The 24,036-nt window shown below is 38.9% G+C and overlaps 1 protein-coding gene across 1 annotated transcript; it reads right to left on the bottom strand.

Moving 5' to 3' along the window:
• Nucleotides 1–11,019: 11,019 nt before the first annotated feature.
• On the bottom strand, nucleotides 11,020–23,744 carry LOC140861365 (uncharacterized). Its single transcript, XM_073264380.1, has 6 exons — nucleotides 23,355–23,744; nucleotides 22,694–23,276; nucleotides 13,148–13,370; nucleotides 12,220–12,682; nucleotides 11,704–11,901; nucleotides 11,020–11,505 (listed from the first exon to the last, which is right to left on the bottom strand). Exons 1-6 carry the CDS (start codon nucleotides 23,742–23,744, stop codon nucleotides 11,020–11,022), a joined length of 2,343 nt encoding a protein of 780 aa, XP_073120481.1.
• Nucleotides 23,745–24,036: the final 292 nt, after the last annotated feature.

Here is a 24,036-nt window from a genome sequence, read left to right as displayed (position 1 = left end):
CACTCAATCAACCTACATCGACACCATATTGAAACGGTTTTCAATGGATGGGTCCAAGAGAGGATATCTACCCATGTGTCATGGAGTTTCTCTATCCAAGTCTATGTGTCCCAAGACTGATGAAGAGATAGAGAAAATGACACATGTACCATATGCGTCAGCCATAGGTAGTATCATGTATGGGATGATATCTACCAGACCGGATGTAGAATTTGCTCTGAGTGTCACGAGCAGATATCAAGCTAATCCCGGTCAAATGCATTGGAAAGCCGTGAAGGACATTCTTAAGTACTTACGAAGGACTAAGAATATGTTCATGGTATATGGAGGAAGAGAACTAAAATTGGAAGGCTATACCGACTCTAGCTTCCAAAGTGACGTGGATGACTCGAAGTCAACCTCTGGATTTGTGTTCATACTCAATGGCGGTGCTGTCTCTTGGAAGAGTTCCAAGCAGGACACCACAGCGGATTCCACCACTAAGGAAGAATACATTGCAGCATCAGCTGCTGCTAAAGAGGCCGTTTGGATGAGGAATTTCGTTCAAGAGTTGGGCATCATTCCTGAAGTTGTTGGTCCAGTCCCGGTGTACTGTGACAACACGGGTGCCGTTTCTCAGGCAAAGGAACCAAGGTCTCATCAAAGATCCAAACACGTACTGAGGAAATACCACATCATCCGGGAGATTGTGGAAAGAGGAGACATCACTGTCAAAAGAGTGGCCTCTGCAGACAATATCGTTGATCCACTTACTAAGCCCTTGCCAGGACCATTATTTGACAAACATCGCGAAGCAATGGGTCTACGTAGTATGACTAGTTGGCTTTAGGGCAAGTGGGAGATTGAAAGAGTAGGTGCCCGGTGAGCCAACTTGTGGCTAAGGGATTTGATGACTCTTTGTATAAACAATCTTTTGTTTAATATAATTTACACTTTTATTAATGACAATGACTTTATCTTTTTTCATATTGTTATATTGTGATATACTATTGTTGCTTTGATAAAGACCTTGAATATACTATAGTGTATATAAGATGTGGTAGAGCATGGGGATGTCTATCATGAAACACATCTTATAGTCACTGTATATTCTAAACTGTTCCTAGTCGATTGAGCCGTCCGATAATAAGGATAAGGATCGCTCGAGTTTGAGACTAGCATTTGCGATGCAGAGTACCACGTTTCATTGGTAAGGAACATAGAGATGTTCGAAGCATGCAAATGGATATTCATACGATGAATGATCGAACTACCCTATCCGGACTTTCCAAGTGGTTATCACTTATCGAGTGGATAAAGTCCGCGGTTTTGGTTGTACACCATTAGTCCTTACTACTTGAAACATCATTGAGACTCTATATGCTAGTACTGTGCTTTGACTCATTTACCGACTCTATTGGGGTCATCAGGTGTCGGGATTGGGTACAGTTACAACACATATAGGAGTCGATGCTTTGTTGTCAAGAATTCACCACATACTTGCGAGTGTGGATATCCTATGCGATCTGAGGAGATATTAGTGTGACGAATCTCTGGCCAGAGTACATGATGTGATTTAAGAAATGGTTTCTTAGTAGCACATGCGATGTCACTATTTGATCTTCAAGATGTATTGCATAGTTATCAAATCTCGAACGACTCTCGATTTACCAATGGTTGTTGATTCGATCGGGATATATGGATGAAGGGACCGTACTGTACGCTAACCAAAATCTATTGGTTCTTGCAGGCACTATCAGTGATACCTAGGGAATCATGGGGCGATGTTGCTAGGCGCTCTTACCATGATTCGATGGGCAAGTCGGAAATTGTTGTTCCGAGTCACAAGGAGTTGTGAGCCCACGACTAGCTGTATCCCTGAACCATTGAGGGTCACACAGAGTAATGGATTTTTAATCTCCGTTGAGATAGTTAAATTTAAAGAGTTAAATTTAATGAACAAAGAAGTTGGACTTCTTATTTAAGAGTAGAGGAGTAAGATTTCCTAAAATGACATAGGGATGGGCATTTTTGGAAACCACTGAATTCGGATTCAGAAAAATTTATCTTGACTTTAAAAGGTGCATAAATGGTTTCTGTACACATTGGTGAAATCGGTTTATCAATCGGAGTCATGATGAATTTTATATTAATTTCTGAACATGCGGGCTTTGCTTGTCGGGCTTGAACTTATGACTAATGGGCCCTAAGCTGTTAGTGGCCTACATTATAAATAAGTTATTGCAGTACAGAAATTACACACAACAGGTCACAAATTTTCGAAAACCTAGTATTTTCTCTCTAAAGTGGCCGCCCCCCTTCCCTCTCTACTCGGGAAAATCCAGCCTGTGAATTTTGAATTACAGTCTGGTTTAACGGATCAAATTCGTTAATTCTCTTCGTAGAAACTTCTGATAGATTTTCTAGTGCAATCTATCAGAGGGATTAAATATCCGTTCGTGGACCTGATTGAAGAACAGTTTGTCCATCAGTTCCAGGGATATACAACAAGAGCAGAGCAATCTGTTGGTGTCCATAATCTCGATTCGAGATTGGAGGTAAAAATTTATAATTGTTATTTAATTTTTACACACACAATTTAATCGTAAAGTTTTGATACCCATTATGGAATCGTTCCATATAAAATATTTTAAACTTCCGCTGCACCGGGTATCAATTCTGATTGATCTGATCGCCGTTCTCCAACACTTCCACTGCATTCAAATATGTTGAATTAATCACGATAATGATCTGGAGAATAATCACGAGAAATTTGGTAACAATAACCTTACCTGACCCGGAAACACAATAGGTCTCAACTACTATCGTTTTATCAACATTAGTTAATCATGGTTTCAATCTTGCTAGATTCCACTGAAACAAATGCACTTGTTCAACCCAAAATTTTCGATTGAATATCAATAAGACTGCAAAAAAATCTATGAATACTATGCATGTTCGATTCAATACTTGAAAACCGATGTTCTAAAATAATCCTATAACAACTAATCAAGATAGTATTAGAAAGACTTGGTTGAAGATATTTGGTACATAAGCAAGGTACAAAAACAAGTCTTAAAGCAATTAAGATATTCTTAATAAGGAATACTTATCCTAGTTGTCATTTGAATTTACTATCTGTAACCATAACAGATATACTCAGAAACACATCCTTACTGGACCAAATTAAATCTATGGTTTGGTAAATTCAAACTTGTTTGACTCAAAATTTCTAACTGTGCTAATCAGTTCCTATTATTTCTGACGGATTCAGACAATAATGAAAACCAGAGTTTGAAATTATATTCCCACAATAGCTGAACCCCCACTGCTCTCCTCAGACAGAAAACAATTCTGAAATATTGACATAAACATTTTGGTAAATCCCAATTACCTAAGGAATTTTGAGTGTCAATATTCTATGTGGAGCTGATAATTCCTTGAAAGTACCTTACTCTGGCTAAGTCCCTAACCACAACGGCTTACAGAACTAACATAATTCAGGGTCCACATTCTTTTATTTCCGAAATACAAGTTGATACTTACCAGACTTAACGGTATCTTCTAATGGTATCAATAGTTGTGGCTCAAACTAAGCCTGTAAGATTAATCAAGTTCGGTAACCCTTTTCGGTTCCTGATTACTAATGAAATTTTACACCACTGATCAACATAATCTGATCTTAGTGTTCAACTCTTAACATCACATTCTACAAGAATGCTTGAATCAAGGAAATATCATACTGAGTTTTGACCTTGCCTATCTCTGACGGTGTCAGACGATAACTACAAGTAATCACTGGTACTAATCCAACAACAAATTAGATCTATTCAACAGAATCCATCTAGTCTAATCCCAATACCGACTGTGTACCACATCTGTTCAGACCTTACATTTATCTAGAAATATCATATCCCAAACTATTTTGAAAACATAAAATCTCAATCTATAAATCTGATGGAGTCAGACGATAACGATACTAAATTTCGTTGGTATTAACTCTGATACAAAAATACAAGAAACCACAATTGTTAATCCTAACAATCTCAACTATATCCCAAAGATACTAATGCATGATCTGACATCATAAATGTAGTGAACCTACCCAGATCACCTACTAACAAGGGTTTTAAGCATGCAATAACAATAATATGAAAAATTAGTCAGAGTTACTATTGGAAATACATAAACACTAGAAACTGCTGGTAAATACGATCCAAAGTAAATAGCAATATTACCAAGTCAAAGCTTAATCTATAAAATACCGGCGACCCCTGACCGCGTTAATCGGTGTGAATAAATTCAACTGGCAAGCGTACCAGGTCAAGTAATAATATAGTGGACAAAGGTCCAAGTGTCTAACCCACAGGGACTGTATAAAAATAATTACCAAAATATATTTATTTCTACCTAATCTAGAATAATTAAAAGGATGATTTCAGATTTTTAACTAACAAATAAAATTAAATAAACTAAAACGGAGCTGGAAAATTTGGATTTAACTCAAATTTGGTAAAAGTTTGATCAAGGACTCACGTAGGTACCAGACAATTCATGTAACAAGCAGTCAATCTAAGACATCAGACTTAATCTTAATTCACGGGAATTTTTCTAATTTGTTCAAAAGACTATTTCTATAACAATCAATCCTATTCAAATATTGATGAACTAATATTTCGTAATTCTAATCAAATTTGAATGCATAACGAACTGTGAAAATTCAGTAAACACCTAAACCGCATAATGAAACCGAATTCTATTTCTAGTTAGTTTTACACTATGTTGACTATCCAAGTGATCGAATTCGAAACCTCCTCTGTCGACTTGGAATCGATTAACATGCAAACAAATAACTGGCCAAGAAATTTGTAAGATAAATATAAATTCGATAATCAATAAAATCAAATCAAGTCTAAAAATCTCAAATAAACAAACGAGTTTTGTACATAAATTGTCTGGCCCAATCACGTGGTCTTGATCGAAAAAGAAAACTACTCAAAAATCAAGTTCGTAATTCAAACAAAGTTTTTGATCATGAATTGAAAATAAAAATAAGAAAAGAAGAAGAAACGAGAAATCTTCTCTCCCAAGGTGTAGTAGCCTCCTCCTGCCTTCAAATCTGATGTGTAACCCTTATTCTGCTTATAAGAATCATATTTATATGCCCAAGGGTCTTCAAAAGTTGGTATCCTTCCCGAGTAAGACTTTCCTTTTTTAAAAACTCTGCGCGCGATTCTCGCTCGAGCGAGCATAGGGTCTCGCTCGAGCGAGCAGCCCTCTGTCCGGGAGATAAATTTTCCAACCTTGCTCGCTCGAGCGGGCATAGCCTCTCGCTCGAGCGAGCCATCTTCTGTCTCGGAATCCTTTTTGCCCCGTCTAGCTCGCTCGAGCGGGCGTAGCCTCTCGCTCGAGCGAGCCATCTTCTGTCCAAAAATCTAAATAATGCCAAGTTTTCCTTCAAAACAGACCAGGAAGAGTATTATGCAAATAAATGAATTAAAGATGCTAAAACTAACTAAAACAACCACAAAAACATATGAATGCATGCAAAATAAAAATAAAAATAATACAAACTAATGCATACAAAATTCACTTATCAACACCCCCATACTTAACTCTTGCTCGCCCTCGAGCAAGACATGCAAAAACAAAATGCAAACAAAAACATGAGTTAGGACGAGTCAAGAATGTGCAAAACCTCTGAGAAGTTCAATCACAAAACAAAATCATCGACATGCTCTCAACTTTTCATCGTACACCTTCGGTTTAACGTGAACGTGTGTGTGTGAAATGTCATTCCAGTTTCATGCAACTTAGACTGAATTCGTCTCAAATCTGCTTAGCGACCTATGACAAATCAGTGCAAATTTCACTCTTCAAGTGCTCATTCCTTCCAATGACCTCTAGAAAAAAAACCCACCTCCCTTGAGATAATGAATTACACACCTCCGGATTTTGCACCCGGTATTTCTTTTGCCCCAATAATTACCCGCTGACTTAGCTATAACTGGCTAGGATACAAAAAATCTTTCTCTTTTTTTTTTAATCCCCTCGTCTATAGCCCGGATGGAGCATCAATCCCATTTAATCCGCATACTTAGCCTTAAATTTAATTTTTTATAGGATTTTAATCCTTTCAAGGCCCAGATGAAATTGTATACAAAATATTTTTTTCTAGGTGCACCTAAGATCATAAGTGTAAACTAGAGCCTTATCAAAATTCATAGAATGCAATCAAGATCCACAAACCACCTATTGCCGTGCAATGGTCAAACAGACAGAAACTTCATCAAATCTTTCGTTACACTCCACTGGTCTAACACAAGTGCTTAAAAATATTCACGATTCAACCTACAGTTTCTCATGTCAAGACAAGAGCAAAATTTTTCAAAAATAAATTTTTTTCAACATAAACTTCATCATCATTGGCTATTATGACTCATCCCACTCATGCAAGACAACACAAACAAAAAAAAAAATGATATGCATGATTACGAACCAAACACAAAAACTAAACCAAATGAATGCAAACAGAATGAACACAAAAGATAATAACCAATGCAATGAACTAGTCTACCCCCCATACTTATCCAAAGCATTGCCCTCAATGCTTCAGAACAATGAACAGAATGCAAACAAACAAAAACACCATGAAAACGAAAATAATACTCCCCTGGTTTTCGATTCATTCTCTTCCTTCTTGACTGTATCCTTGGTGATGGTAGCCTCAGTCTCGATAAATCAGCAGGCACGGCAAACTGGCATAGGAAAGAAAACAAAAATCAAACCAAACAAACAAAAACATAAAAATCAAAAATAAAAATAATAAAAAAAAACATAAGCAAAAACACTGGGTTTCCTCCCAGTCAGCGCTAAATTTATAGTCTATAGCTCGACTATACTCCTTTCTTGAATGGCGACATTCAAGGTGGTTTATCCACCGTCTGTGAAAAACTCAGGTTAGTCCTGCACTTGCATGCTACACCATTAAAGACATTGTGCATTGGACCAATTCCTGCAGACAACTGCACCTGCTGACATGCATCACCAACAACATCAATCACATCAATCAAACAAATAGCAGAACAATATTTTAAAATTAGGCTCTTAGTAGCCGACTTAAGCATGGTAAAAACTACTTGTTCATCATTCAGCCTCAGTACCAACTCTCCTCTCTCAACATCAATTAACGCCCTACTAGCAGCAAGAAAAGGGCGTCCTAAAATCAACGGAACCTCTAACTCCTCATCCATGTCAAGAATAACAAAATCTACAGGATAAATTAAATTATCTATCTTGACTAGGACATTCTCTACGATCCCTCTCGGATATTTAATAGAACCATCAGCAAATTTGAGAGAGATAGCAGCAGGTTCAATATTTTCTATGCCTAATTTTCGAGCAATAGAATATGGCATTAAATTTATGCTCGACCCAAGATCACACAACACATTTTCAAAAGATAGACTTCCAATTTTACAGGGTATAGAAAAACTTCCTGGATCCTGAAATTTTGGTGGAAACTTCTTTTTCAGCACCGCCGAACACTCCTCATTCAGTGTGACTTGTGTTACGTCATTCAATTTCTTCTTGTTTTTCAGAAAGTCCTTCAGAAATCTTGCATAATTCGGCATCTCAGCTAAAGCATCTGCAAAAGGTATGTTAATATGCAGTTTCTTGAAGATTTCAAGAAACTTTTTAAATTGAGAATCAAATAACAATTGCTTAGCTCTATGGGGAAAAGGAAAAGTAGAAATATCAACATTATCATTAACTTCAAATTTTGAAGTCTTACCTTTCTTATCTGCCTTGGAGAATTTTTAAGTCCGCGCATCCTCCTTCCTATTCTTTTCGCCCATCTGCTGCTCCTCAGACTGTGCTTGAGTCACGACCATGATAGCATTCACGCCTCTGGGATTTGGTTCAGTGTTACTTGGTAAAGCTCCAGCAGGCCGGGTTGATAATGTAACGTCCTCAACCTATGAAAACGTTACTCGACTAACATGACCTAAAATTTAAGCCGAATAAAAAAATTCAATAGATGTATGCATACATCAAACTTTACTTAAAACATTTCAGAATAGTTTACAAACCAAATCCAAACCTTAAAATTTATAAAACTTGTTTTCATCATTAAAATACCTCATAAAGTTGCAAATGACTCAATACATAGCACACTCATCACATAACACACTCATGCATCGCCCGCCGGTCCGACTCCTTGCTCTTCTTCATGCCCGACATTGAACTCGTCGACATATGCATAAATGTCATCTTCATTACCTGCACCATTCAAGTATAGTGAGTCTAAAGACTCGGCAAGTATATGCAGTAAAAATCGTGAGATTTCAAATATCATTTAAACGTAACATAACATAACATAAACTCATCATTTAGTGATGAATTATGCGAAATTGTGGCAACCGTCATAATGGGCACATTCATCCTTTTCTTGTTGATCAACAAGCATATGGCATTAAGCCTCATAACATTTGTTCTTTGGAAAGACCCTCTTCGGAGCTCATCCCGGAGCACCAGTCCCGTGTACTTATCTGTCTCATGAGCCATGTTTGGAAAGACCCTCTCCGGAGCCCAAACCGGAGCACCAATCCCGTGTTTGCCACCACAAAGAAACATAAGACATCAAAAGTGTTTTTATACATTAACATGTCATTCATTTTTCATATCATATCATTATCATCTCATCATAACATTCCATCTTTGCATGACTTGTATGCCATAAATCATTCATCATAACATCATGATTCCTTTCATAAATTTTTAGGTCGTGATCTTAAAACTTACTCGATAACTTCATGCATATCATAAATGATTAAAAATCATATTTTCATATTGAAAATAGCTTTCATGAATGAACATAGACATGTACATGCATCACATAACATAATCGATCCACGTAAGTTGTTCTTTTCGTTCTTGAGTTAAAACTTGAAACTTTTTGCATAAAAACTCTTAAATATATTTTGGAAGCCTTAAAAGATCATAAACAAGAATTTAGGACCCTAAAATAACATATCAAAATCATGAATTTCAATGTTTAGGCGCGGCCACTCCACTTATTCGGCGCAGGCGCGCATGCCCTGCGCAGATGGGTCTTATATCTCGCTCTCAAACTCTGTTTTACATTCAGAATTTGAAAAAGTGGTAAACATGAAATTTGTATCCCTTGATCTGGGATTCCTATTGCCGAAAACCTCACCTCAATTGGAGTTTTCAGTAAAGAGTTATACGCATTCTCCCGAGACGTGTCGGTTAAGGAAATTCAAAACAACCGACACACTTCGGGGCGATTTTGGCCAAACATCCAAAATGATTTTGACAAAACTCAAAACACAAAAATTGTAGAAATTTAAACTAGCTTTAAAATAAAGTAATCCTCATCTCATTTGGAATAGGACACTAGTCTTTATCCTCAAAATCGTGACGAGCGTCGCTAATCCGGAACAACCCAACACATGTAATAATTCAAAACTTTAACTCAAACTAACTCAACACTTCAAATTCAACACATATTTTCAAAATCATTCCTTTTTCAACTCTAACCCATAATAATCCATCAACACACATTATTTATCAAGAATTTCTCAGCCCATACTTCAAGAACTCGTCAAGAACGGTTTACATTTCACGATTTCATAACATCATAATTTCATGCTTTTGAAATTCTAAAAAAAATCATGCATATATATCTCAACATACATAATTTCATATTAAAATAATTATACCTTGAATGGTGGTTTCAAAAGCTTTAAAAACTTGCCTTGAATTGAGGTTAAGATGATCCGGATTTTCGGAGACGAACTAACCACGAAGAGGAGCAAGATTGGAGTTTAACTTCGAAATTTCTTGAAGGAACCGTGTAGTGCTCCGGGAAGAATCAGAGAATAAGGATGAAAAAAAAAAAGAAAGAAGAATAAGATGGACGTGAAGGAGAGGAATTATTGTGAGACAAACTCATAATGAAGTGGGGAACATGGTAGAAGAGTGTTCCTTTCAACACTTAATTCGCGTCGTGGTGAATAATTAAAATGTAGTCTACCACTCTTCCTTGACTCAACTGATAAAAATACTATCTCCCAACTTGTTTATTCAAAGTATATCAATATTATACTTAAAATACTTGTGAAAATACGTTCTAACACTTCGTTCGTAGGTTAGCCTCGTCCCGCGAGTCCAGAATCAAGCTCAACCTGGAATCATTTACTTAATCGAAATTGTTAAACTTAAATAAACATAATCACTAAATCATAATCATTAAATAATAACTTAAACAATTTAAGGCATAAAATCATTTAAAAATTATTTTAAAATCATCGTGAGCAAGTTTAGTGGATTCGGACCTTACAACTCTACCCTCCTTAAAAGAATTTCGTCCTCGAAATTCGACTTACCAAAAAGTTTCGGGTATCGACTACGCATATCCTGTTCGGTTTTCCAAGTAGCTTCTTCCACCAATTGATTTCGCCACAAAATTTTTACCATCTTGATTTCTTTGTTCCTCAACTTCCGGACTTGCCTATCCAATATTTGAATAGGTACCTCCTCATAAGACAAGTCGGGCGTCCATTGAACTGGTTCGTGGCGAATGACGTGCGAAGGATTTGAGATATCATTTCTCAACATCGAGACATGGAAGACATTGTGTACTCCTTCCAGACTTGGAGGCAATGCTATTCGGTAAGCTCTTGTTCCAATCTTGTCTAGGATCTCAAAAGGCCCTATATATCTCGGGCTCAGCTTCCCTTTATTCCCAAATCTCAAGACCCCTTTCCAAGGTGACACCTTCAAGAACACGTGATCACCTACCTGGAACTCCAATTCCCTACATCTCCGATCGGCATAGCTTTTTTGACGGCTCTGTGTTGTCAACATCCTGTCTCTAATTTTTACTATCATATCAACTGTCTGTTGCACTATTTCTGGTCCCAACACAGCTCTCTCTCCAATCTCATCCCAATGTAGAGGAGTCCTACACTTTCTTCCATACAAAGCCTCATAAGGAGTCATTCCAATAGTAGCTTAATAACTATTGTTGTAGGTGAACTCCACTAAAGGCAACTTCGATTCCCAATTTCCTCCAAAGTCAATCATGCAAGCCCTGAGTAAATCCTCCAGTATTTGAATTACTCGTTCAGATTGTCCATCTGTTTGTGGATGAAAAGAAGTACTGAAGGCCAATTTTGTTCCCAAACCATGATGTAAACTCTTCCAAAAGTTCGAAGTAAACCTGGGATCTCTGTCAGAGACTATCCTTGCTGAAACTCCATGCAATTTAACTACTTCTCGAATATATAACTCTGCATATTGATTCATCGAGAAGTTGTTTTTGATGGGTAGGAAATGAGCTGACTTTGTCAATCTGTCAACTATTACCCATATTGAATTCATTCTCCGTGGTGTAATTGGCAATCCAACAACGAAGTCCATAGTGACATCTTCCCATTTCCATGTAGGAATGGGTAATGGTTTCAAAAGTCCTGCTGGCCTTTGATGTTTAACTTTCACCTGTTGACATGTAAAACATTCGTTAACAAACTTAACGATGTCTTTCTTCATACCTGGCCACCAGTATAGCATTTGTAAATCCTTGAACATCTTCGTACTCCCTAGATGAATGGAATACGGCACAGTGTGGGCCTCAGTCATCACATCTTTCCTCAGTGAATCTACTGCTGGTACCCATATTCTCTCTTTGTGATGTACGGTCCCATCCTTCACTGTGTACAAGACACCACCCTTGGTTTCATCTTTTTGCTTCCAAGTTAATAATTGCTGGTCTGAAGCTTGACCTGTTCGAATCTTGTCGAGCAAACTTGGAACCATTGTTAAAGCTGATATGGTACACATCTCCATAGGTTCAATCACTTCCAATCTGAGTCGTTCAAAATCTACAATCAACTCCTGTTGAGTTGTCATTCTGTTCAAAGCCGCAGATTTACGACTCAAAGCATCAGCTACTATATTAGCTTTACCCGGATGGTAGCTAATATCACAATCATAATCTTTCACCAATTCGAGCCATCTTCTCTGCCTCATGTTCAACTCCTTTTGGGTGAATAAGTACTTCAAACTCTTATGATCGGTGAAAATCTGACACTTCTCACCATAAAGGTAATGTCTCCATAGTTTCAGTGCGAATATAACTGCTGCCAATTCGAGATCATGGGTAGGGTAATTCTTTTCATGAATCTTCAGTTGTCGTGAAGCATATGATATTACCTTTCCATCTTGCATCAAAACAGCCCCTAATCCATACTTGGAAGCATTCGTATAAATTACGAATCGACCGATGCCTTTCGGTATGGCTAGCACTGGTGCTGTCATCAACTTTTCCTTCAACTCCAAAAAGCTTTTCTCACACTGATCAGACCATTCAAACTTCACACTTTTGCGAGTTAATAACATCAGTGGCAGCGCTATCTTGGAGAAATCCTGAATGAATCTCCTATAGTAACCCGCTAATCCCAAGAAACTCCGTATCTCTGTAGCATTCTTTGGAGTAACCCAATTTTTAATTGCTTCTATCTTTGCTGGATCAACCTCTATTCCCTTTGCCAAAACTATGTGACCCAAAAATTCAATCTGTTCTAGCCAAAATTCACACTTACTGAACTTAGCAAACAATTGTTTTTCATTCAGAATCTGCAAGACTGTAGTTAGATGCTGACGATTCTCATCCAAACTACGAGAGTAAATCAGTATGTCATCAATGAATACTATGACAAACTGATCTAAGAAAAGTTGGAACACTCTATTCATAAGATCCATAAATACTGTCGGTGCATTTGTAACTCCAAACGGCATGACTAAGAACTCGTAGTGGCCATAACGAGTCCTAAAAGCCGTTTTATGAATATCTTCATCTTTCACCTTCAATTGGTGGTAACCTGATCTCAAATCAATCTTGGAGAACACTACTGCCCCTTGTAACTGATCAAACAAATCATCTATCCTAGGAAGTGGGTATTTGTTTTTCACTGTTACTCGGTTCAGCTCTCTATAATCGATGCACAGTCTCATAGACCCATCTTTCTTTTTGACAAACAATACCGGTGCACCCCAAGGCGATACACTCGGTCTTATGAAGCCTTTATTGAGTAGCTCTTGTAGCTGCTCCTTCAATTCCTTCATTTCAGTCGGTGCTAACCTGTATGGTTCTTTGGAAACTGGTTGAGTTTTGGGCATTAATTCAATCCCAAATTCTACCTCCCTAGCTGGAGGTAATCCTGCACTATCATCAGGAAATACTTCTGAGAAATCTCTCACTACCTCGACGTCTTCAAGTTTTGGTCGAGGAAATTCTTGGTTGCAAGTAACACTTGCAAGGAAACCTGCACATCCTTTACTCAACAGTTGCCATGCCTTACCCACTGAAATTAAAAGAGATGAATTATTTTTTGGTGTGGCATGGAATAGAAACGATTCTCCATTCTTAGTTTTCAAAGAAACCGTCCTCCATTTACAGTCTATGGTAGCCTCGTAACAAGACAATGTTGGAAAAAACTGGCGGTCAGATCAATCACGATTGATACCCGGTGCAGCGGAAGTTAAAAATTTTTATCATGGAACAATTCCATGGTGTGGGTATCAACCATTCAACGATTAAATTATTGTGTGTGTAAAATTCAAATAACAATTAATTAAATTTTACCTTCAATCTCGCAACGAGATTACTGGACACCAACAGATTTTATCTGCTCTTGTTGTCTCTCCCTGGAACCGATGAACTCCTTCAATCAGGTCCACGAACAGAGGTTTAATCCCTCTGATAGATTGCACTAGAAAATCTATCAGAAGTTTTTCTGCGAAGAGAATAAACGAATCTGATTCGTTATTCCTTACTGCGATTCAAAATCACAGACCGGAAAATCTCGGGCAGAGTATGGGGAGGGTTCGGCCGAAACAATCTTTGAGAGGAACTAGGGTTTTCGATTTTTGCTCTCAAAAATTATGACCTGTTGTGTGTAATTTCTGTACTGAAATAACTTATTTATAATGCAGGCCACTAACACCTTAGGGCCCATTAATCATAAGCTGGGGCCTGACAAGCAAAGCCCGCTCGTTCAGAAATTAATATAAAATTCATCGTGACTCCGATTGATGAAACGATTTCACCAATGTGCACAGAAACCATTTCTGCACGTTTTAAAGTCAAAATAAATTTTCCTGAATCCGAATTCAGTGGTTTCCAAAAATGTCCATCCCTATGTCATTTTAGGAAACCCTACTCCCTTACTCTTAATTAAGAAGTCCAACTCCTTAGTTCATTAAATTTAACTCTTTAAATTTAACTATCTCAACGGGGATTAAAACTCCATTACACTGTGTGACCCTCAATGGTTCAGGGATACAGCTAGCCGTGGGCTCACAACTCCTTGTGACTCGGAACAACACTTTCCGACTTGCCCAACGAATCATGGTAAAGCGCCTAGCAACATCGCCCCATGATTCCCTAGGTATCACTGATAGTGCCTACAAGAACCAGTAGATTTTGGTTAGCGTACAGTACGGTCCCTTCATCCATATATCCCGATCGAATCAACAACCATTGGTATATCGAGAGTCGCTCAAGATTCGATAACTATGCAATACATCTTGAAGATCAAATTAGTGACATCGCATGTGCTACTAAGAAACCATTTCTTAAATCACATCAAGTACTCTGGCCAGAGATTTGTCACACTAATATCTCCTCAGATCGCATAGGATATCCATACTCGCAAGTATGTGGTGAATCCTTGACAACAATGCATTGACTCCTATATGTGTCGTAACTGTACCCAATCTCGACACCTGATGACCCCCATAGAGTCGGTAAACGAGTCAAAGCACAGCACTAGCATATAGAGTCTCCATGATGTTTCAAGTCGTAAGGACTAATGGTGTACAACCAAAACCGCGGACTTTATCCACTCGATAAGTGATAACCACTTGGAAAGTCCGGATAGGGTAGTTCGATTATTCATCCTATGAATATCCATTTGCATGCTTCGAACATCTCCATGTTCCCTACCAATGAAACGTGGTACTCCGCATCGCAAATGCTAGTCTCAAACTCGAGCGATCCTTATCCTTATTATCGGACGGCTCAATCGACTAGGAACGGTTTTTAGAATATACAGTGACTATAAGATGTATTTCATGATAGACATCTCCATGTTCTACCACATCTTACATACACTATAGTATATTCAAGGTCTTTATCAAAACAACAATAGTATATCACAATATAACAATATGAAGTAATATAAAGTCATTGCCATTAATAAAAGTGTAAATAATATTAAACAAAAGATTGTTTATACAAAGAGTCATCAAAGCCCATAGCCACACAGTTGGCTCACTGGGCACCCACTCTTACAATCTCCCACTTGCCCTATAGCCAACTAGTCATACTACGTAGACCCATTGCTTCGCGATGTTTGTCAAACAATGGTCCTGGCAAGGGCTTAGTAAGCGGATCAGCGATATTGTCTGCAGAGGCCACTCGTTCGACAATGATGTCTCCTCTTTCCACAATCTCCCGGATTATGTGGTATTTCCTCAGTACGTGTTTGGATCTTTGATGAGACCTTGGTTCCTTTGCTTGAGCAACGGCACCCGTGTTGTCACAGTACACCGGGACTGGACCAACAAATTCAGGAATAACGCCCAACTCTTGGACGAACTTCCTCATCCAAACGGCCTCTTTAGCAGCAGCTGATGCTGCAATGTATTCAGCCTCAGTGGTGGAATCCGCTGTGGTGTCCTGCTTGGAACTCTTCCAAGAGACAGCACCGCCATTGAGCATGAACACAAATCCAGAGGTTGACTTCGAGTCATCCACATCACTTTGGAAGCTAGAGTCGGTATAGCCTTCCAATTTGAGTTCTCGTCCTCCATAAACCATGAACATATTCTTAGTCCTTCGTAAGTACTTAAGAATGTCCTTCACGGCTTTCCAATGCATTTGACCAGGATTAGACTGATATCTGCTCGTGACACTCAGAGCAAATGCTACATCCGGTCTGGTAGATATCATCCCATACATGATACTACCTATAGCTGACGCATATGGTACATGTGTCATATTCTCTATCTCTTCATCAGTCTTGGGACACATAGACTTGGATAGAGAAACTCCATGACACATGGGTAGATGTCCTCTTTTGGACCCATCCATTGAAAACCGTTTCAATATGGTATCGATGTAGGTTGATTGAGTGAGTCCTATCATTCTCTTAGACCTATCTCTATAGATCTGTATCCCAAGAATGTAGGATGCCTCTCCCAAATCCTTCATCGAAAATCTACCTGATAACCATATCTTTGTTGACTGCAACATCCCTACATCATTCCCAATGAGTAGGATGTCATCAACATAAAGTACTAAGAATGTCACCGCATCCTTAACTACTTTCTTGTACACGCAAGGTTCCTCCGGGTTCTTGATGAAACCAAAATCTTTTATTGTTTCATCAAATTTCTGGTTCCAACTTTTTGATGCTTGTTTTAGACCATAAATTGATCTCTGAAGCTTGCATACCTTATGCTCGCTTCCCATGGATGTGTACCCCTCAGGCTGCTTCATATAGATTTCCTCCTTAATGTCTCCATTAAGAAAAGCAGTCTTCACATCCATTTGCCATATCTCATAGTCATACCATGCAGCTATGGCAATTAGGATTCTTATGGACTTGAACATTGCAACTGGTGAAAAGGTTTCGTCATAGTCAACTCCTTGCCTTTGAGTTTAACCTTTAGCCACCAATCGCGCCTTGTAGGTCAATACCTTACCATCAGGCCCAAGCTTTCTTTTGTAGATCCATTTACACCCTATCGGAACAATTCCATCGGGAGGATCTACTAAAGACCAAACTTGGTTTGTATGCATCGAATCCAATTCTGACTGCATAGCTTCAAGCCATAAATTCGAATCCGCATCAGAAATTGCTTCCTTGAAGTTTCTTGGATCACATCCAATGTCGGGTTCATCTTGATCCCCTTCAAGAAGAAGACCATATCGAACTGGAGGTCTAGAAGTCCTTTCGGATCTTCTAGGTGCAGGCGTGTCCAGCAATGGTTCCTGAGGTGTAGGATCGTTATTTTGTATTTCGGGTTCTTCTCGAACTTCTTCGAGTTCCATCATCTCGCCTTTCTTATCCAATAAGAATTCCTTCTCCAAGAAGGTGGCATTCCTAGAAACAAACACCTTTGTTTCAGCAGGATAATAGAAATAATATCCGATTGAATTCTTCGGATACCCTACAAAATAACATAAGCTGGATCGACTATCCAACTTATCTCCCACTGTCCGCTTCACGTAAGCAGGACATCCCCAAATCCTCAAGTACGAATACTTAGGAGCTTTGCCATTCCATAACTCGTATGGTGTTTTGTCCACTGCTTTAGTGTGGACGTTGTTCAACAACAATACCGCCGTTTCAAGCGCATAGCCCCAAAACGAAGGTGGAAGCTCAGTGAAGCTCATCATAGATCGAACCATGTCCAACAAAGTTCGATTACGACGCTCCGATACACCATTAAGCTGTGGTGTCATAGGAGGAGTCCACTGAGAGAGAATCCCATTCTCTTTCAGATAGTCCAAAAACTCGGTACTCAAGTATTCTCCACCTCGATCCGATCGAAGTGCTTTAATACTTTTACCTAGCTTGTTTTCTACTTCAGCCCTGAATTCTTTGAACTTTTCAAATGTTTCAGACTTATATTTCATTAAATATAAATACCCATACCTTGAATAATCATCAGTAAAGGTAATGAAGTAGGTGTGGCCATGTTGAGTCTCTACTCTAAATGGACCACAAACATCTATATGGATCAAATCCAACAGATTTTGTCTACGCTCAGGTTTCCCCTTAAAAAGGATTTAGTCATTTTTCCTTTTAGACAAGATTCACAAGTAGGTAGAGAGTTAATATCAGACATATCAAACATGCCCTCTCCCACTAGCTTGTTCATCCTTCTTGAGAAAATATGACCTAGCCTAGCGTGCCATAGGTTTGCCGGGTTTTGACTATCGTTTTTCCTTTTGTTTGTTGTAGCCGGTTTATCAACATAATTCATTGGAACGTCTTTTAGTTTTAAGTTGTATAGATCGTTTTCAAATTGTCCATTTCCAATTAAACATTCATTCTTGTAAATATTGCAAATCTCATTCACAAAATTGCAAGAATAACCATCTCTATCTAGCATAGAAACAGAAATAATGTTTTAATTAAATCTGGAACAAATAAAACATCTATCAAAAGTAACTTAAAACCGTTCTGCAAAAAATAAATATTTCCCATAGCTATGGATTTAACTCTGGAACCATTCCCGAGCCTTGACTGGGTCTCACCCATCCTTATCCTATTACTTCTTGTTATCATTTGCAACTCATTGCAAATATGAGATCTACATCTGGTATCCAATACCCAAGAAGTAGTATTAAGAAAAACATTTATTTCAATGTAAAACATACCCTTTGCAGTTCGCAACTGCTTGGGGTATTCCTTGCAGTTACGTTTCCAATTACCGGGTTTCTTGCAGTGATGGCAAACTTGTTTAGACTTGTCCAATTTTGCATGTAACATTTGGCCTTGAGATCATGGTCCAACCATTTCTCTAATTCGGCCAACCTTTCGGCAGTTACATCAGCCGGGGCTGTTTTCGGAGAAGCCTTTTCTAACACTTAGAAAATCTTTTTCCGAACTTAGGACAATCTTAACTTATGGAATCATTCTGTATTGTTTGCGTCAATAAGTTTGTTTTGTTGGAGAACAGAAACATGTGGATTACTGAGATAAAACAGACAATTATCGATGATTGTTTAAATAATTTACTAAGACATAAAATTGGCGAATTTTATTTTATGAATCTCACTCCCACTATTTTAACGATTTCACCACCCTCTAGTGAAAACGGGAAACTTTTTCCTTAGTGAGAACATGGAGTCCAATTGACAAACTTATGGTCCCGAATAATATCAGCCAACCATAATTCTCAAAAGGTAGAGCCCAATTGCTTCCAAAGCAACCCCCATGTGTTTACCTCATGTCCAATAAGGGCCCAATAATATGACGCCGTTTAAAGTGACATGTCAAGATGACCCATCAATATTAAGTTGTGATGGACGGTCGCCATGTGGATCCCCCAATAATATGAGCCGATCACATGGGAGTTCCACCCAACTTACAACATTTGTCGATCCAATGTACAGCTTTCCGACGGACGGGCCCCCCCAATAATATGAGCCGGACCGTATCCGCGGGTAGCATCACATACATTGACCGTTGATGGAAGGTAGGAACATTTAAACAATATTTAAATTTCCTTTATTTATCTTGATATAAATTTTAAATCATATTTAAAATGAGGGATTTTATTTATAAAAATATTTGTCTCATCATATTTAATTTATTGCATGCATTGCCGGATTCACGCAATTTATGTCTAAACATGCATACAATCATAATATCAAATATTATATAGGATGATCGATTCCATTTCTAATTGACCCGTGGTTGCCAATCACGGGTCTTAGTCCAATCCTAGGTAATATGCAGTATGCAATGCAATCCTATTACATGTGCTTCCAATTTACATTTCTTCAGTCTTTATTGTCTGCTGGGCCCACCATCTTCAAATCTTGATCTCCCACTAAATCTAATGCATTTACAATAAATAACAATGACAAGTATGGGATACATTTTTAGGGGTGGGAACGGGCTATAAACCAAGCCCACTTTTATTACATATGACATTCATATCGGGCCATAAACCAGGCCCATTAATAAAACCAACAACAATAAAAACAAAATGTAAATTCCTAACATACACCTACAAAATTGGTCATGGCAATCGATCATCCTTATCCAATAACATTTAATTCAAAATTAATTTATTGGATAACATGCTGTGGCAATTCAAATTTAAACAAGATAAAATCATATTTTATATATAAAATCTCATTTCACATATAAAATCATATTTTATCTCTATATCAAATAAAATCATATTTTATCTATAAAATCCAATTTTACAAATAAAATCATATTTTACTTAATATATCATAAGATCATATTTTATCATCAATTGTACCAAAATAATTGATTTCAAAATTCAATTTACGGATAAAATATTAAAATTTTCCAAAAATTCAAATTTATCCAAAATCAATTTTAAAATTTACGGACTCGAACAATTCGATCCGAAATCTCGTGAACCAATCAAAAACAATTTTTGACCGGACCAAAAATAAAATTTTAACACATTAAAATTAATTTTAAATAAAAATAATAATTTTTCCGCGGGCCGCCCGGGACACTCCCGGGCCGGCCCGCACCCGGGGCGCGGGCCGGGGGCAGCCCGGCTGCCCCCTTAGGGCAGCAACAATTGCTGCCCTGGCGGCGCCTAGCGCCGCCCCTGGGCGGCGCCGTGCGCCGTCCTGGGCGGCGCCGAACGCCGCCCCTGGGCGGCGCTGTGCGCCGCCCTGGGCAGCGCCGAGCGCTGCCCTGCGCAGCGCCCAGCGCTGCGCTGGGCAGCGCACAGCGCTGCCCTGGGCGGCACCGTGCGCCGCCCTGGGCGGCGACGGTCGCCGTCCTGGGCGGCGCCGTGCGCCCCCTTTGGGCGGCGCCGTGCGCCGCCCGGGGCAGCAACAATTGCTGCCCCACCGGGCAGCGATCCAATCGCTGCCCGGGTTTTGCCCCGGAAAAAAAAATTTTTTATTTAAAAATATTTATTTTGTTTTCCAAAAACCGAGATTCAAAAATTTTGTACAATCGATTAATTTAATCGTTTGATCTGAGCAACCTGGCTTTGATACCACTGTTGGAAAAAACTGGCGGTCAGATCAATCACGATTGATACCCGGTGCAGCGGAAGTTAAAAATTTTTATCATGGAACAATTCCATGGTGTGGGTATCAACCATTCAACGATTAAATTATTGTGTGTGTAAAATTCAAATAACAATTAATTAAATTTTACCTTCAATCTCGCAACGAGATTACTGGACACCAACAGATTTTATCTGCTCTTGTTGTCTCTCCCTGGAACCGATGAACTCCTTCAATCAGGTCCACGAACAGACGTTTAATCCCTCTGATAGATTGCACTAGAAAATCTATCAGAAGTTTTTCTGCGAAGAGAATAAACGAATCTGATTCGTTATTCCTTACTGCGATTCAAAATCACAGACCGGAAAATCTCGGGCAGAGTATGGGGAGGGTTCGGCCGAAACAATCTTTGAGAGGAACTAGGGTTTTCGATTTTTGCTCTCAAAAATTATGACCTGTTGTGTGTAATTTCTGTACTGAAATAACTTATTTATAATGCAGGCCACTAACACCTTAGGGCCCATTAATCATAAGCTGGGGCCTGACAAGCAAAGCCCGCTCGTTCAGAAATTAATATAAAATTCATCGTGACTCCGATTGATGAAACGATTTCATCAATGTGCACAGAAACCATTTCTGCACGTTTTAAAGTCAAAATAAATTTTCCTGAATCCGAATTCAGTGGTTTCCAAAAATGTCCATCCCTATGTCATTTTAGGAAACCCTACTCCCTTACTCTTAATTAAGAAGTCCAACTCCTTAGTTCATTAAATTTAACTCTTTAAATTTAACTATCTCAACGGGGATTAAAACTCCATTACACTGTGTGACCCTCAATGGTTCAGGGATACAGCTAGCCGTGGGCTCACAACTCCTTGTGACTCGGAACAACACTTTCCGACTTACCCAACGAATCATGGTAAAGCGCCTAGCAACATCGCCCCATGATTCCCTAGGTATCACTGATAGTGCCTACAAGAACCAGTAGATTTTGGTTAGCGTACAGTACGGTCCCTTCATCCATACATCCCGATCGAATCAACAACCATTGGTATATCGAGAGTCGCTCAAGATTCGATAACTATGCAATACATCTTGAAGATCAAATTAGTGACATCGCATGTGCTACTAAGAAACCATTTCTTAAATCACATCAAGTACTCTGGCCAGAGATTTGTCACACTAATATCTCCTCAGATCGCATAGAATATCCATACTCGCAAGTATGTGGTGAATCCTTGACAACAATGCATTGACTCCTATATGTGTCGTAACTGTACCCAATCTCGACACCTGATGACCCCCATAGAGTCGGTAAACGAGTCAAAGCACAGCACTAGCATATAGAGTCTCCATGATGTTTCAAGTCGTAAGGACTAATGGTGTACAACCAAAACCGCGGACTTTATCCACTCGATAAGTGATAACCACTTGGAAAGTCCGGATAGGGTAGTTCGATTATTCATCCTATGAATATCCATTTGCATGCTTCGAACATCTCCATGTTCCCTACCAATGAAACGTGGTACTCCGCATCGCAAATGCTAGTCTCAAACTCGAGCGATCCTTATCCTTATTATCGGACGGCTCAATCGACTAGGAACGGTTTTTAGAATATACAGTGACTATAAGATGTATTTCATGATAGACATCTCCATGTTCTACCACATCTTACATACACTATAGTATATTCAAGGTCTTTATCAAAACAACAATAGTATATCACAATATAACAATATGAAGTAATATAAAGTCATTGCCATTAATAAAAGTGTAAATAATATTAAACAAAAGATTGTTTATACAAAGAGTCATCAAAGCCCATAGCCACACAGTTGGCTCACTGGGCACCCACTCTTACAGACAACCAATCCATACCAAATATCACGTCAAAGTCCGACCTTTTGAGGATAATAAGATTAGCATGCAACTCCTGACCTTGCATCTGTATACTGCATCCTCTGATAATCAAATCACTACTCAATTCTTCCCCTAAAGGCAAAGATATACTAAACCCCGAAATTGACTTATCCGGTACCAAACCCGATTTATTAACAAATTCAAAAGATATGAACGAATGTGTAGCTCCAGTATCAATTAAGATATGAGCAGGAATACTGGAAACATTAATCATACCTGTGACGATGGCTGAGTTTGTGTCCACTTGCTCATGAGTCATGGCAAACACTCGGCCTTTGACCGGTCCTCTTTGTTGGGGGCATTCCTTCGCAAAATGTCCTGGTTGTTTGCACAAGTAACATACACCAGTTCCCATCATACATTGGCCTGAATGAAGTTTTCCACATTTTTGACAAGCTGTTGGTGCAATTGCCTGTTTTGGTGCTGGTAGAGCCAACTGTTTCTGCCCTTGAGGTCGAGGCTGTTGTTGTTGGTACAGTCGGTGTTGGGGAGGGGCTTGGTACGGCCTCTTTCTGCTAGAATTTCCTTGCTGGTCTCGACCCTAATAGTTAGATCTCTTTGCCTATGACTCTTTGATAATATCGTTTCTGTCCTTTTCGAACAACATGGCCTGATCTACCGCATCTTTGTAATTTTTCGCTCCACTTAGTCTAACATCCTTTCTGATGAATGCATTCAACCCTTCTGTAAAGTGTTTCAACTCTTCAGCAGGATCACCAGAAATCATCGGTACAAAGTATCTTCCCCTTTCAAACATCTTTACATACTCCGCAATTGACATGCTTCCTTGACGGATCTCCAAAAACTCTCTAGCCAACCTGGTTCGGGTGCTCACTGTAAAATATTTGCCGTAGAACACATCCTTGAATCCATTCCAGGTAAGGGTGGTTAGGTTCAATGCTGCTTTCGCTCCATTCCACCAAACACGAGCGTCATCGCGGAACATATAGGTAGCACATCTCAATCTATCCGCATCTGTGATCTGCATGAATTCAAAAGCAGTCTCCATAGCTTGGAACCATTGTTCCGCAATCAAAGGATCAGTCTCTCCGTTGAACTCAGGTGGTCCCAACTCTAAGAACCTTTTGTAGATAGGGTTTTGATTAGCTACAGGATGGTTATTTCCGGCATTAGCTATCTGGGCTTGAAGGAACTGTTGGATTTGAGCTCCCTGAGCACGGCTTGCTCTTGAAGCAGAGCAGTTAATCCTGCCAAAAACTGGTTGTTTTGATTGTTCTCACTATCTGTGGGGACCCGGATTGCTAATCTCATCTTAGGGCAATTAATAAAGAATTAACATT

This window comes from Henckelia pumila, chromosome 4, assembly GCF_033568475.1.
Source record: "Henckelia pumila isolate YLH828 chromosome 4, ASM3356847v2, whole genome shotgun sequence".
NCBI classification, from domain to species: Eukaryota; Viridiplantae; Streptophyta; class Magnoliopsida; order Lamiales; family Gesneriaceae; genus Henckelia; species Henckelia pumila.
This window is presented reverse-complemented; position numbering and strand designations above follow the sequence as displayed.